The sequence below is a fragment of the Pelodiscus sinensis genome, chromosome 23, assembly GCF_052426305.1.
Source record: "Pelodiscus sinensis isolate ZL-2025 chromosome 23, ASM5242630v1, whole genome shotgun sequence".
In the NCBI taxonomy this organism is placed as follows: Eukaryota; Metazoa; Chordata; order Testudines; family Trionychidae; genus Pelodiscus; species Pelodiscus sinensis.
In genome coordinates this window covers 11,265,703-11,282,255 of record NC_143074.1, presented here as the reverse complement: position 1 = coordinate 11,282,255, position 16,553 = coordinate 11,265,703, and the positions used below count along the sequence as shown (strand labels likewise).

General features: G+C 50.4%; 1 protein-coding gene across 3 annotated transcripts in view; it reads right to left on the bottom strand.

The window, feature by feature from the left end:
* The window catches only part of SH2D3C (SH2 domain containing 3C), a 64,348-nt gene continuing 47,795 nt past the window's right edge, over nt 1–16,553 (bottom strand). For all 3 annotated transcript variants that reach the window (XM_075905962.2, XM_014571492.4, XM_075905963.2), the window contains 8 exons: nt 13,477–13,925; nt 12,300–12,424; nt 9,294–9,859; nt 5,822–5,937; nt 5,064–5,235; nt 4,075–4,186; nt 2,773–2,979; nt 1–1,170 (listed from right to left, as the gene is read on the bottom strand). In XM_075905962.2, coding sequence (XP_075762077.2) covers nt 995–1,170; nt 2,773–2,979; nt 4,075–4,186; nt 5,064–5,235; nt 5,822–5,937; nt 9,294–9,859; nt 12,300–12,424; nt 13,477–13,925 — 1,923 coding nt within the window. In that variant the 3' untranslated portion in view covers nt 1–994. The remainder of the gene's footprint in view (nt 1,171–2,772; nt 2,980–4,074; nt 4,187–5,063; nt 5,236–5,821; nt 5,938–9,293; nt 9,860–12,299; nt 12,425–13,476; nt 13,926–16,553) is intronic.

The following is a 16,553-nucleotide window of genomic DNA, read 5'->3' as shown; positions in this document are numbered from 1 at the left end:
TGAGGAAGTGCATAAAAGTTTATTGTATGTAAGAACAAAAACAACAAACCCCCCAACTGCCCCATGATCTATATACATTTATTTACAAGATGAAATGACGTCAGCATAATTATTTACAAGAACGCCCTCACAAGTCTGTACATCAAGTAGTAAATGTGAAATTTATTTACAGGCAGAATTAAGAGGCCTCAGACAAGACAGAGAAAAGATAAAATATCTGAGACCAACTGGCTGTACGAGTGGGAGCAGCATTGAGTGATCATAGCAACTGGACCACAGGTGGCTGAGAACCAGCAAGGCTGAATGAAGAACACAACAGTAATGAGATACCTGTGATTACAGGGCCAGCGGAGGTGGATTGCTTGCACCACAGCCATCTTTGTGTCAATCAACTGGGATATATACACTGGCCTAACCTATAGCTGAGAATCAGCAGATTCCATGACGGGCTGATCAGGGCTCTCCCTCATCCACAAATGTGCAGCTTGAAACATTTGCCCTGGGACTGCCCAGGGAATTTCAATAGGCTGTTAGTATGGAGGATCCTTTAATGAGATTCCACTATTGATTTGTACTGGAGGGGAGACCACTGCTTTGAGTGGAAACTAAAATGCATCCTCCTGTAGTTTGCATGCATGAAGCATGGATGGACCTAGCTCATGATAGCTGTTCTGGGCCCCTCCCCCTTGGGTTTGCTGACTGATCATTCTGGCACAGTTCTCCATAGAGCTACAGCTGTACCCATTCCAATGCTGTGATTTCACTCCTGATCAGTGCTTTCTTTTGCAGATGTTAAATGCCAGCTTTCTTCCTTACACCCTCCATCTGCACCATGCTGGCTCTCCTTCTGGGACTGTGATTCCCACCATGGCCCCATGGCTGCAGGAGGAGGAGTGGGGTAGCTTGCAGACTGGGAACCCAGTTACTTGGCCTCTCAAGAGACTGATTGGTGCCATCTTCTCCCTGTAAGTTTAACGCTTAGTCTCCACATTGGTTACAGTTCACTGAATCGTACAGAGGGTTCCAGCTTGTGGGACAGTGCAGTGAGGACCTTGTCGAATTTCTCATAGCGTTCCCGCTGGCTGCTCTCAGCACCACGGCTGCCCCAGAGGAGACGCATCTGGAACTCAGTACTGAAGATTTCAAATATCTCAGCCTTGCCCTGGAAGCCTGCAAAGGACACAAGACCCAAAAGCATCAGAGAAGCCCACCAAGGGACAAGTTCACCCCATGTACACTCTAACCCACCTTAGCCTAAATGGAGCAGGCAGGAAGTAGCTGGGATTCCTTTGCCCTTCCACTCTTAGGGAGAGGTGAACTGGCTTGTGGGCCATGACACCAAGAAAGTACACAAACATCAGAGTTCTTGCAGCAGCAGGGCTGGGAGGCTGCTGGTTTAGCCATACAGTGCCTGTCTCTTGTCTGGAGAGAGACAGGCCAAAACACGGACCTTCTTACAAATAGTCCTGCAATAAGTTATGAGTTCCACCACATCGAATCTGAGGCCTTAATGACACTCCGTTTGAAGTCCCTTCAAAGACCCTGGGCCAAATTCTTTCCTGATTTGCACCTCGTGACCGCTGGGAACCACTATGTCTCCCAGCCTTGGAGCATCTAGGGAGAAGTGGGGTGTGTACGTGGACCCCTGAAGGCAATAAAGGTTTAACATGGCTTGGCAAGGCTCATTATGCTAGCTGGCTACTCTTGGAGAGTGGGCCAAGACACGAAGTCTGCAGCAGAAGGTGCTGCAGGAAGAGAGAGTGAAGAACTCCGCAATCACTCATTGGGAGCAGAGAGCCTGGGAGGGTCACGGAGGAACCTGGGGGAGAGCTGGGATCCTTTTCTGAGCAGAGAAGTCTAACAGGAAGCCAGGAGATACCCACAACAGTACTGGGGATGGAGCAGGCTCTGGTGATGAGAAGCCCTAATGACAGGGCAAGCTCTGAACTTGCCAGGAGAGCCAGAGAAAACTGAGCAGAAAGGGATGAAGGGTTAAGCCCAAGGACAGAGAAATGGGTTTTCATTTGGGATTCCAGTGGGAACCCTGTGTGGCCTGGCCCTGAGAGAAGGGTGAACTTGGAGAGTCAGTGGGAGAGGCCAACTGATAGGCTGCAGTTGGAAGGGAGGCAGCAGCAAGGAGTCTGACCAGAGAAGACCTTGGCTGCTGGTTAGAGAGTCTCTGGAGTGGAACCCAGTCTAAAAGGAGAGCCTAGATTCCCTACCAGCCAGGAAGGTGATATGAGGCCCATGAGATAGGGATAAGGACAACGGAGAGCCCAATGAGAAGAGTGTAAAGATCTGGGACCAAGGAGCTTTTGTTGTACTTTGTTACACTGGATGGGGTGAAACTGAAACATGAGCTGGCTGGAGGTCGGAGTTGGACCACTGCAGGCAGTGCTAAATGAGAACCTCCTGTGCCACACCCAGACACAAGAGGGCACTCCACTGGGGAGTCTACCTTCCCACAAGGGTAAATGCTGGCCACTTCCTTAAAGCCAGTGGCACGACACCCCCTAATTTCATCCCCCTTCCCACACAGGAGAACAAGTCCCAGTTCGGACAGTGGGGCACCACAGGGATGGGGAGAAGCAGCTGGGGGGAAGGGGAGAGCTAGTGTTGTGGCTCTTCTTCTTGCTAGTGGGGCGCAGCCTCTCTTTGAAGCTGCCCTGCTATCCAGAGCCAAAAGATGTGAGTAACAAGGCCAACAGATATTCCTGTGAGCTTGGCTCAAAGTGAGTTGGCAGTCACAGGCCAGACACCGAGCTTCCTTACCCTGAAGCTTCACTTCTGCGTTGGTATGGTACAGTCCCCCATGATGTGCCACCATCCGTGCTGCTTCCAGGTGGGCCATGACAACCTCCACGCCATTGTCAGTGTTTTCCCAGGACTCCACGCTGTCCAGGAGCGCGACATCCCGCTCCAGGAGTGTAATGAGGGGCATGATATGAGGGAAGGTGGTGTTGGTCAGCGGAGGGCCTTCTGCGAAAGAACAAGAACATGTGCACACCCTGAGTTCCCTGGCTACTGTGCAATGTTTCAAGAGCCGAAGGGGGCCACTTTATAGGCTCACCCTCCAAGTCTGTCATAGTGAGAGGTGCAAGAATGAGAGTCCTGTGGATGGTACCCTCCAAATAGCTAGAGAACAGGTACAGTGTGTCAGAAGGGTAGAGTCAGATTTCCTAGCGTTCAGCACTTGGGATTCGATTTTCCAAGAGAGCTCAATATCCAACACTGCTCTGAGCCCTTTGGAAAAATCAAGCTCTGTCTTTCCCACTTAATGTCACCCTGTCCCCTTATCGTGGGGACTGGCCAGGCAGGTTGGCTCTAGGAAGCAGTGTTCTTACCCAGCCATTGCTTTTGTTTACTTTTGAATGGGGCTGTTTGGAAAGCGAAGGGCAGGACTGGGTGGAAGGCTGTAGCAGGCGCTCTCAAGCACACAGGTTTGCAGTTTCTGCAGGGTCTTGCACCTTGTGTGTCCCAGCAGCAGCGCACAGACTGACCATAGTGCCCTTAGCCTCACCAGGCAAAGGAAAGCTCATGGAGGAGGGATAGATCACAGGCAGCAATCCCATCCCTGCAGCCACAGGGGGATTTGGTGGCCCGATCCTTGGGAGGACTTGCTGCTGCCATAGGGTTGAACTAGGTTCCCAGAGCAGCAGATGGGTAGAGCCACCAGGGACTGGAATGGGGAAGGGTTTTTTGGGGTGTGAGTGGCAGAGAGGCCATGGTGTTGGTGGCTGCTCCTTTCCAGGATTCTCGGACTATGGAAGTGCCCATGACAATGGAGAAGAGTCTGGCAGGAAGCCAGGTGGATGTAGCTAGACAGGTCTGTTTCCTCTCTCTCGTTCAGTGGGAGGCCATGGGAAAACAGGACAGGAATTAGCCCATACATAGCTCCATGGAGGGAGGGGGAAATTGTACTGACCTTTGTGGTCCCTGGGGAGCTCCCACAATCAGTAAAACAAGAGCATGCACGGGAAGCCGGATGGCAGCTGCGGGACCTGCCTTGTCCACAGAAAACGTGGAGCGGGGCAGAGAGAGAAGAGACACACAAGGTCTCTCCCTTCTCATTACCTTTTCCTTCATTCAGGCTCTTCAGGAAGGGCTTTAGCTTCTTCTCGTAGAGGATGGCCCCCTCGGTGTGTCGCTGGCGCAGCGCCATCCAGGTGTGCTCTAGCCGCGAAATCTGGAAGCAGGAGAGGAGGGTTCTCAGCACTACAGGGGGCTGACGCATGGGGAGTCTGGTGCTCGCGGGGGATCAGCAGAGCAGAGAGACTAATTCTGGATGGATCTGGGCAACCTTCCACTCACACACAACTCTGCAAAAGTGACTCACTTCTGAGCTATAGCCCCCCCTCTATTCAAATTCAAGGATACCCAGGCAGCTCAGCTAACGTGCATCACTCCTCGCCTGCAATATGTGCTGTGCCAAACTAGTCTTCCCAGAGTTTTGCCTTGAAACCTCAGCCCTATCACGCTGCCTCCCCTGCCAGTCCCCTCTGTGGGTTCCCTTAGGTGTGCCAGTTCTCTGGGCATCGCCAAGCTTGACCATGCAACCGTGGCAAGAGGGTGAGATCTCAACAACAGCATTTTTGCTGACATGTTTTCTTTCCTCCGTGGCTGGTGATGGACAGCGAGAGACACAGAGAAGGTAGCTCCTTTGAACTAGGGGAAGGGAGTTCCCAGCAGGGTTTGATTTAAAGTTGAATTCTAGTCTTTCATCTTCTGAAGGGACCAGATTGGATGGCAAGGTGCTGTGGCCTTAAAACAGTGATTGTACCCTATTGGGAAGAGGGGGGGGGGGCGTATTTTGGGTGAACAGCAGTTTCCTCTGAATAATACAGCCCGACAAAGAATAGCAACTCACAGCCATATGGGGCCAGGCCATTTCCAGGGGTGGGGATGTTCCCATCCTTACATCCAGACTGAACTGAGCCTGGTGCCCCCTTCCCAACACTCTCTCTCAGCTCTTTCCCCATCCCCACATGCTGGCGTTTCCTGAGGGATGCAATGAGGTGTGTGAGATTTGGGGAGAGGGCTGGGAGAAGAGGCCTGGCTGATACCTGGGTCATTTCCAGTGCATTCATCACAGCAGCAAAACTGAACATGTTCCCCAGGGTGCTTTTCAGCTCTGCAGCCAACTGGATGGTCTTGTGCAGCAGGGCTGCCCGCTCTTCCATGCTGCCCGTGCAGCCCAGGATATCCACCGCAATCATTATGGACATGGTGTGGAACCTGACACGGTAGGAGACAGAGGCTGAGCCACCAGGTGGGGAGCCAGCAAGGAACATGCGGGAAGCAGAGGCAAAGGAGTCAGGAGATGGTGAGGGGATATGCAGCCTCTTGGCCACTGGTTCCAATCTGACCCATGTCAGGAATGCCCAGATGTCATCCCCATTGTGATTGCTCTGGGTGACCCATCTGCAGTGCACTGGCTGCCCCAGTCCAATGGGCTTCAACTGGAGGCCTCATAGGCAGGCTCAGTGGAGAGTTTGAGGACTGAATGGGGCCAAGGAGCTAGTCATGTTTGAGGCCCATTGGGAGGGCGCTTGCATTGCTGCTGCCTGGTGTGCGGCTGAACTGAGGACTTCAGTCTCCAGAGCTATTCCTCTGTCCGTCATTTCAGTAACCCCCCGAAAGCTGATTCAGGGCAGAGTCCTCGTACAGTGAGGGAAGCTGGATTTGGAACTACAGGCCAAACTTTCCAAATATGGTGCCAAGAGACCCCGAGATCTGCCATGAGACACCTAGCCAAGGACAGGACAGGAGTCAGGGCAGCACTTGCTTTCCCATGTCCCCCGCCCCTCACTCCCCAGCCTACCGTTCCAGGAGGTCAAGCCGAAGTTGATGGCCATGGGGCAGGGTGAGCAGCTCCATGCCCGAGCTCACTCCCATGTGCTTCTGCATCTCCTTGGTAACACCTAGTATCCTAGCAACCTGCAACAGAGGGGGACAGTAGCTGAAGCACCAATAATTGAGGTGAGGGGGCTTGGCCAGGTGCAGAAAAAGTTTTGGCTCTGCTGTGAGCTAAGGTCTTCCCACACCCTGCCTCACCACACAGCAGCCTCAGTGTGCTCAGAGCTGGGAAAGGGCTGGCATAGAATACTTGAACTGGAAGGGACCTCAAGAGATCATCAAGTCCAGTCCTCTGCCCTCAGAGCAGGACCAAGCACTGTCTAGATCATCCCTGATAGACATCTGTCTAACCTGCTCTTAATATCTCTAGTAATGGAGATTCCACAACCTCCCTAGGCAATTTATTCCAGGGCTTAACCACTCTGACAGGTAGGAAGTTTTTCCTAATGTTCAATCTAAACCCCCTTGCTGCAGTTTAAGTCCATTGCTTCTTGTCCTATCCTCAGAGGTCAAGAACAACTCCTCCCCCCACCCTTGCAAACACCATTAGGTACTTGAAAACTGCTATCATGTCCCCTCTCCGTCTTCTCTTTTCCAAACTAAGCAAACTCAGTTCTTTCCATTTTTCCTCATAGGTTAGGTTTTGTAGACTTTTAATCATTTTTGTTGCTCTTCTCTGGACCATCTCCAATTTCCCCACATCTTTCTTGAAATGTGGTGCCCAGAACTGGACACAATATTCCAATTGAGGCCTAATCCGCACAGAGTAGAGCACTTCTTGTGTCTTGCTCACAAAACACTCCTGTTAATGCATCCCAGAATCATACTTGCTTTTTTTGCAACAGCATCACACTGCTGACTCATATTCAGCTTGTGGTCCACTATAACCCCTAGATCCCTTTCTGCCGTACTCCTTCCTAGACGGTCGCTTCCCATTCTGTATGTGTGAAACTGATTGTTCCTTCCTAAGTAGAGCACTTTGCATTTGTCTTTATTAAACTTCATCCTATTTACCTCAGACCATTTCTCCAATTTGTACAGATCATTTGGAATTATGACCCTATCCTCCAGATTAGTTGCAACCCCTCCCACCTTGGTATCATCTGCAAACGTAATAAGTGTACTTTCTATGCCAATATCTTAATTGTTGATGAAGATATTGAACAGAGCCGGTCCCAAAACAGACCCCTGTGGAACCCCACTTGTTATACCTTTCCAGCAGGATTGAGAACCATTAATAACTACTCTCTGAGTAAGATAATCCAGCCAAATTATGCACCCACCTTATAGCAGCCCCATCTAAATTGTATTTGCCTAGTTTATTGATAAGAATATCATGCAAGACCATAGCACATGCCTTACTAAAGTCTAGGTATACCACATCCACCGCTTCTCCCTTATCCACAAGACTCGTTATCCTATCAAAGAAAGCTATCAGATTGGTTTGACATGATTTGTTCTTTACAAATCCATGCTGGCTGTTCCCCATCACCTTGCCACCTTCTAAGTGTTTACAGATGATTTCCTTAATTACTTGCTCCATTATCTTTCCTGACACAGAAGTTAAACTGGTCTGTAGTTTCCTGGTTTATTCTTATTTCCCTTTTTATAAATGAGCATTATATTTGCCCTTTTCCAGTCTTCTGGAATCTCTCCTGTCTCCCATGATTTTCCAAAGATGATAGCTAGAGGCTCAGATACCTCCTCTCTCAGCTCCTTGAATATTCTAGGATGCATTTCATCAGGCCCTGGTGACTTGCAGGCATCTAACTTTTCTAGGTGATTTTTAACTTGTTCTTTTTTTATTTTATTTTATTTTTTATTCTTTTATTCTACACCTACCCCCTTCCCACTAGCATTCACTATTTTAGGCATCCCTTCATCATCAAACTTCTTGGTGAAGACCAAAACAAAGAAGTCATTAAGCACCTCTGCCATTTCCAAGTTTCCTATTATTGTTTCTCCCTCCTCACTAAGTAATGGGCCTACCCGGTCCTTGGTCTTCCTCTTGTTTCTAATATATTTGTAGAATGTCTTCTTATTGTCCTTTATGTCTCTAGCTAGACGGAGCTCGTTTCGTGCCTTTACCTTTCTAATCTTGCCTCTGCATGCTGGTGTTGTTCGCTTATATTCATCCTTTGTAATTTGACCTAGTTTTCACTTTTTATATGACTCCTTTTTGATTTTTAGATCATGCAAGATCTCCTGGTTAAGCCAAGGCGGTCTTTTGCCATCCTTTCTATCTTTCCTACACAATGGAATAGTTTGCTTTTGGGCCCTTAATAATGTCTCTTTGAAAAACTGCCAACTCTCTTCAGTTGTTTTTCCTCTTAGTCTTGCTATCCACGGGACCTTACCTACCAGCTCTCCGAGTTTACCAAAATCTGCCTTCCTGAAATCCATTGTCTCTATTTTGCTGTTCTCCCTTCTACCATTCCTTAGAATCACACACTCTATGATTTCATGATCACTTTCACCCAAGCTGCCTTCCACTTTCAAATTTTCAACTAGTTCCTCCCTATTTGTTAAAATCAAATCTAGAACAGCTTCCAACCTTGAAGCCCTCTCAACCTTCTGAAATAAAAACATTGTCTCCAGTGCAGTCCAAGAACTTGTTGGATAATGTGTGCTCTGCTGTGTTAGTTTCCTCAACATATGTTTGGATGGTTGAGGTCCCTCCCCTCATCAAATCCTTGGCATGGCTCAGCCAAGAAAACATTGATGCATTCATCCTTAGTAGGGAATGGCTAGTATGGGGCATCTTGAGGCCCAGGTCTGAGAATCAAGAGATCTGGCTTCTAGTCTTGGCTCTGCCATGGACTGCCTGGTTTGGAGCAAGCAACTTCTCCCCAGCTTCATATTCCCACTCCACTTCAGGCACAAGGTCCTGTGAGGAGTGCAGTGGCTTTGAGAATGGACAGTACTCTTTGATTACTGCCCAGCCCTAAGGAGTTGCCTCCCATCTAGCCCAGGGTGATGGTGACCAGGGTTGGTCTCAGCTAATTTCCAGCAGGTGCCTATGTCTCAATTTCGGGTGGACAAACCCTCATCTTGCAATACATTCTCACATCATTGGTACTGATTGTCCCCTTGCCAGCTCAACTTTCCTCATGCCTCCCAAGCTCCGGTAATACTAATTTGTCCCCATAACACCCTGCAAGGTTAATAGTTAGCATAGCCCTCACGCATGTGTTTTACAGATTAGGGAAACTGAGGCCCAGAGCTCTGAAGTGACTTGCCTAAGACCGGAGTCACTTTCAGCTCCGTTCCCAATCCCCAGACCCTATTCATTTGCTCGGTGGGCACCCTGTGAGATACAGGGAGTCGCCAGTTAAAAGTCAGCTCTTCCAACAAGCCCAGCCAGGGAGGGGTTAGTTCAGGGCAGCAGACCATAGGAGTGACATTGCCCTCCCCACCCTCCAAATCGCCAGTCGTACCAGGCAGTCCACTTTGGTGATGTGTCTGGCAAGGGCCTTGGCATCCACCTCTGCCAGCAGCTCCTTCACCTTCTTAAGCACAGCCATTTCCAGAGGCTTGTTCTCCAGGGGGATCAGCAGGGACCGGAACGCCATGGGGTTGAAAGACGAGCTCATCTCCAGCGTGGGTGGGATAAAGCCCACGAAGTCCTGCTCCCCTTTCATCCTCTGCCCTGCCTCACTGGGGCCATTCTCTGCAGGCACCCTCTGACCCCCCTCCACCTTCAACCTCTCCACATAGCTCTTAGTGGGCAGCTGCTTGGTATCATGAGTCGGCCTCTCCTTGCCGACAGGAGAGGTGGGGTGGAGCTGGCAGTAATGGCCTGTGTCCGGGTCGCTATAGCTGTTAACAGAGGGGGAAGGAGAGGCCCTGGAGTACCCATGGCAGGGAGAGGAGTGGGTGCTCTCAGCTAGGTCTGTCAGGGGCTTGTTTCCTGGACACAGCTGTGGTTCACTGGATCTTCTTACGACAGGAGAGGCTGGGATTATGCCACTAGCTTGACTCCCTTGGGGCTTTAGCCGTGTCACTGCAGAGGGAAGAAAAGACCCAGTCACCATAGCTCAGAGAAGAGACATGCATCCCAGGCACACATTATAAACACTCAGGCAGCAAGCCAAACTCAGAGATGCAGAAGACCCAGGACTCAGCTAGAACAGACAACCTGGATCAGGACCGAGGACATTATAAATATATTTGTTACTGATCGTAAGAACTTCTAGCCAGTCAGAGGGCAGGACTTTGAGCCTGTGCTATAAATGAAGTTGCCAAGGACAGGCATAAATTAGAGTTGTTTCTAACAGTTGCACAACTCTAGGGTTTAGTTCCCGCAATCTCACACCAGACTAGCTAATTTTTTTAAATAGTGGTGTGAGATTCTTTGTGGTGTGTGTAGTAAAGGAAGGTCGAGGCCCTTGTTTTCTGTGTAGTGTTTCTCTACATTTCTAAGACCTGCCTCTGTGCAAAGACAGCAGCCATTGTGTTCTTAGAGTGGCTGCAGTCTGTTATACAGACTTTTACACTGTACTTTCTCTCAGCCTTTCCCACAACCCTCCTGCTCTCTGGATGTTTTCCCTTAACTGAAAGGAGGTTATTTTAGACCAGGGATGGGCAATAATTTTTGATGGGGGTCAAGGGCCATGCTTTTCTATTGAGGAAGTGCAGGGTCTGAGACAAAGGTTGGGTGCAGAATGGAGCACGGGGTAGGGGACTGGGGTGCAGGAGAGGGTGTGGGAGCAGGTACAGCATGTGATGCTTCTCCCTCTCCTGGTGCACAGCTCAGAGAGCCACATGAAACAGGCAGCCACTTTGAGTGGCGTGGGGCTGCTCCAGGCCTGAGGGTTCCAGTGGGGCAGGTTGCAGGCTGGATTGAAAAGCTTGGCGGGCTGGATCCAGACTGTGAATCACATTTTATCTGCCCCTGTTTTAGATGTGTAAGCAGGGTCTGAATCAATGCATCCAGTGGAGCCAGCTAGAAGGGGAAAGGAATCCAGGGTGTGATTATGCTCACTCAGTTGTTTAGCCCTGTAAGGTATTAAACTTATGTAAATACAGTTCAGTCAGTGCTATAGGCCTGATAGATGGTCAATTGTTAGAATAGTATTTTGCCTATTGTAACTAATTTGGCTGTTGTGGGGTCACAAATTACGTTAACCCTAAATGTAGGAACTGTAAAATATGACTCCAATGCTTGCAGGAGAGACACTGTCATTGTTGTAAAGAATCTGAGATGGGCAAGGCTTTCCCTTCCTCACTCAGTGAAGTCAATTGCGGGGAAAGGGCAGAACTCGGAATCGGCAGGCTACATGCCCTCCCGATGTGAGCTGTAAGACTGAATCTACCTGTTTTTCTCTCTGCCCCGCCCCCGCTCTAATGACAGAACTAACACAGACTCCATAAAGAATCTATTACTTTGGGGAAATGTTATTCCAAGGGATGCTGGAATTTTTTGGCTAGCCTGTGTTGTGGGCCAAGAGCTGACATCACATCACAGAGCTGAAATCACAAGGTCTGGCTTAGAGTCAAACTCATGGTGGGAGCGGCTGGCAGGAACAGCAGCCAGCAGGAGGCGATGAGTGACAAGCAGGCAGCCAGCAAGGTGGCGCGAGAAAGCAGCAAGCAGGTGGATGGTGAGTGACCAACAGTATGGGTAAGACACCTCCTATTCTCCCCCTTACAGGGTGGGAGGTAACCAAGGGCAGCAACTGTGAGTGGGGTGCAAAGAAGGGTTGGGCATGTGAATGGGACAGAACTTGTGAGCCTGAGAGGCAAAGGACATTGCCCAGCCTACTGGAGCTGGGATGTTTACTCGTGGTTTGGTTATGGACTCTGGTGTTTTCCTATGTTTATGCCACATTACTTTTCTCCTTCTTTCATTAAAAGTTTCTTTTCTGTGCTGGTGAATGGGGAAGCATTGCCCCCCAGCGGTGTGTGCGAATTTCCCAGGTTACGGGGTGGGGTGGAGTACCCACAGCTCCAGGGAGGAGAATTAAAGGTTTCGTATGTAAAAAGAATGGAGACTGGTGAGAGCAGTACCCCAGCTTCCAGACAGCTCTTTATCCAGGGAAGATCCAGAACTAGGAGTAGCACCTGAGACCCAAACTGAAGGTCTTTCCCCGTTTGGGACGTTTTCCGTTGATTACGCATTCTTCAATAGAAGGTTGTTTGGGACTTACCAGCTCACGGTGGGGAAACTGAGGTATTATCTGTAGTGCGGCAACTGGCCACTAGGGTGGAGAAGGGGCAAAACTGCCTCCTTGACAAGGTCTGTATTAAGCATGTAGAGGCCATTATTACATGCCACAGGGCCAGTGTCTAGCAGCTGCCCGGGCCAGTTTGCATGTATGAACCTCTGGTGTCACACCAAGCTAAGTCCCTACCCTCTTTCTCTGGTTTCACTCTTCGTACTAGAGAGAATGCACAGAATGTGCCTCTAGACTGCTACTTCCCCGGGGTGGAGGGATTCCTACCGGTGCTGTAGGCAGGAGATAGTGGGGTCTCGGAGATGGGAGACATCGGGGAATGGAGATCTTGGATTTGGTCCACGCTGACTGCACAGTTCCGGATGACCTCTCGGTGAATTGGTAAGGACACGCTGGAGGTGGGGTTTAAAAAAAAAAAAAAGTCACGTTACAGACCCCTCTAAAACAGGGGACAAATTCACAGAGTAACTGAGCAACTGTGTGGATGTCAGCACCAGCAGCAGATTTAGTCTCCGGGATTCAGAGGCAGCTGGGGTAGGACGCCCATGCACCAGAAGAAGGAATACAGGAGAACTCAGCTCCCATTTACGCCTCAGCAGAAACAGCCAGCCTTTCAGTAGCATGGGTGGGGAGCTCTTCTGAAAGGCCAGTCCACAGTGATGGGGCTTTCCAGAGAGCTGAGCAAGGGGAGCTGCAGCTGCTTAGCTCCTCCGGAAATCGGGCTCATCTTCCCTAGGAAATGCTCAGTATTTGAAGGCTCATGGTCAGCTAGTTCAAGCCTAATGCTTAGTAGTGCCAAAGCTGGTAGAGAAAGGTTTGTGAAATTGGCATATTAATGGTCAGTGATGGGAATTTGTTGGGATTTAAACGGTCTCCTTTTCTCCGCCTGTCCCCACTCTTGCCCTGAGGGCCGGCCAGTTACCCAAACCCGACAGCATGGGGAGATGTGTCTTGGCTGTTTCTCCAGAACTAAGGAGAAATTGACTTGTTTTGGTTTCACTGCCTAAGCTGAACCAAGGGCAAAGATGAGCAGTAAAGAGTATGTGCGAGATCTATCCAGTCCCCATCTTGAACATGGTTGGCAAGGCCTGCGTATTGTTTTATGATCCACTAAAAGTGAAGGAACATGTAACCCTCCCAAGCTGATCAGCTGTGCTGTGTGCACTTGCACAGCTGTAACAGACCTGGCTCACAGGAGAGTCGGAGGGGTATTACCACAAAGCACTCTTGGGCTCTTAGCGAGGAATGCTGCTGGTGTGTTGGCTGGGGACTAGGAGTTCCTAGGTTCTAGTCTGGGCTCTGCCACTGATTTGCTGTATGATCTCTGGCCAGTCATTTCTCCTCTTGGTGCCAGTCTCCACAACTGGAGATAATCCCAGGAACGTGGCGAGAGGCTAAAGCCCTCGGAGACCCTGACTGCTCTGCCTTTCACCGACCTCATTACCTGGTTGGGCATCCCTCGCCCCTGGTGATCTTGTCGGCCGTCAGTCCATCCGTCATGGTGATGCTCCGCCTTTTGATGTGCCCTCCTTTCTGGCTGGTGGGGCTGTGGGACCCACCATGCTTCCCATTGGCTAGTCCATAGCTGGCCTCCAGGTAGCGCAGCGGGAAAGTGCGGTTGATGGGGCAGTAGATGATGGCGCCGCTCTGCTCAGAGACGGCTTTGCGGTTCCCCACATAGAAGCGCACCAGGGCAGGCACGTTGTCGAAGCTCTCCTGCTCAAACAGGTACTGGATGTGGGTGTGGCCACTGCTGGACTTCACCATCACCTTGTTGATCTTGAAGTGCAGCGGCTCGTTCCTCCAGCGGCACGTCAGCACATAGTCCCCCAGGCTGGTGAGCGAGTCGCGGATCAGGAAGTCCCCGTTCCTCTGGACCAAGCTCTCCGACACCTGGGGGCACACGGGGGAGACAATGAGACCTCCCCAGCTGTCGGTAGGGCCAGCCTTGGGCTCAGCAGGGCGTTCTGCTGAGTGAGATCTGGGGCGCAGGCCAGCACAAGGTTCCAGACCCTGGGTAGGGGATGACTGTCAGTTGGGGAGAGGGATCCAGCAACTTGTTTGGGGAGAGTGGCGGGTAGTGTTTGGGTCACTAAACTCATCCAGAAAGGGCCAGAGAAGACTTAGGCACATGGCAAGAAAGAGGGAGCTGGTCCAGCCCTAGAACCCAATTCTCCCCTGCCCCTTGTATCATCATTTACACCAGTGCAGAGCTGGTGTGAAGCACTGCAGTTCTAACTGGGTAGCATTTTGCACCACACTGCATTTGGGGAGGTGATTCCACTGGGTGGGACATGACTGCAAGGAACTTTGGGGAGCTTTTTTGGAATCTCAATCCCATCCCATGAAGCTGTGTGGTGGGAAGAGACCCTGGGGCCAGATTCATGGAGGGTTCAAATATGGGCTGCACTAGTGTTTTAGGCTTGATTGAAATCCACAAAACTTTCCCTGAACTTTACAGAAGTCCAAACTCCCTCAGTATCTACGTTTTCAGGGTAAAAGTTCCCTTGGTTTCTACCTTTGGGCAGGTAGCAGTGTGCATGTCAACACCCACCTTCCATATACACCTGGAGTAATTCCCAAGCCATGGAAGACAGGCCTTTGTCTGCGGGACCTGGGCAAGCCTGCTGAATCTGGCTTCATTCAAAGTCTGGCTAGATGAGGAATGGGGATGGTAGTGGTGCCTACCTTCTACTCGTCAGCCCAGTGGTTAGATTGCTCACTTGAGTGCTTGAGTTTCTCCCCTGCCACCTCTGAGAGGGAAGCAGGCTCTGAACAGGGGGCCTCATCTCTCAGGCGGGCACTCCAAGCACTGAGCGAGGGGATGTTTGGATCTGGGGCTGTCTGTGTTGCCTGCTGGAGCTGTTGCACAGGGGATAAGTAATGAAGAGTGATCAGAGCAGGAGGGCTGGACCCCACCATGCTAACCACTGGGCTACAGTTATTCTCACTCTCTTTAGCCCAGTGACAGTTCTGTTGGGGATAGCTATTGAAATAGTCCTTGGGCCAGAGAGAAGCTGTCTCTAGTTCGGGACGGGCACCTGGGAGGTGGGAGACCCAAAAGCCAGTCCCCTTGCTCAAAGCATTTCTTACCACTGGGCAAAAAGTAATAACATGGGTGGGGGCTCCTCCTCCTCCAGCCATCTGCATGTGGAGCAAAGGCAGCACCTAATTAATTTCTGCAAGAAAATACTTAGGTGCTGAAGCTGCCTGGCTCCTAGCTGCGGGTTCCCGTTTGAGGATCACCAACATGGATTGGTGCTGCCTGCACCCTGGACAGAAACTAGGGATGTTATATTTAGATTAATCAGCTAATCGAACAGTGGATGTAGTTTGCATCAACTATTCGATTAGTCGATAGGGCCACCTCTGCCTTTGAAGCGTAGCAACAGTCCCATGCTTCCCGCAGCGTTTCAAAGTTGCAGCGCTGCATGGAGACCAGGGTCAGTTGGGGAGTCCACAGCTGACCCCCAGCTCCACACAGTACTGCTGCTTTGAAGCACCTCCTCCTACCTTGCTGCCTCTTTCTGAAAGAGGCAGTGGGGGGGGGGAGCGACTAGTGTTCACATTCCTAGCATAAACCCCGCCCCTCTGCCTAGCATACATCCAGCTGGTCAGGATCTCCCATTGGCTAGCTCAGTGTTTCTCAACTTTTTTTTGTTTATAAAGTAGCTCTTTAAAAAAAAAAAAAAAAAAAATATAAGTACCCCCAGTACCTACAGTTTTCAGACATACAAGTTTTTTTTTCCTACCATTGCAACATGTTTGTTTAAACAACTTAATCGTAGCCAGGCGGGCGATCACATTTTTGGGTGTAAAAAGTTCAAAAATAATAAAGCGCTGTAAAACGTAAAACAAAAATGCAGTTTTCTCCAAATTTCAGTTGTGTTGACGTACCCCTTGGACAGGGCTGGCTTTAGGCCGATTCCTCAGAATTGTGCCCCGCACCCCAAAGCCAGAGGGCCCTGCGCCCTAAACCCGGAAGTGTGCCCGGCGTGCTGGCCCCTGGGTTTGTCTGGAAGGTGGGACTCTGCCCTGTAGCTGGAGATTTAAAGGGACTGTGACTTTCTGTGTGTGCTTTTTTTTTTTGGCCTCAACCAAAATATGGGGGGTGGGGGGGGGGAAGAGTCTGGCTGCCGGAGCCCTGTCGAAACAGTTCGAATCGGGCCCTGCACTTCCTAAAGCTGGCCCTGCCCCCAGACTTCTCTTAAGTACCCCTAAGTGGTAGTAGCATGTTGGCTTTTGTGGAGGGCATTGTAAGGTATCTCTCCTTGGTTACTGCATAGGGAGCCTAGGGCAAAACTCAGGTCTGTGGATCAGTGTCCTTCCTTCCATTTTTTTCTAGGCACCTAAAAGTTAGCCTAATGCTGAATGTTGCAACATCCATGTCCCTTTGTGCCCAACCCAGAGCAGAGCAGGATTGTCCTGTAGGGCACCTGGGAGGTTGTTCTACCTGGAGCTCCTCCTCCAAGCATTCATCTCCCCTTCCAAAGGCTACAGGGGAGGGGAAAGGAGAGAAAA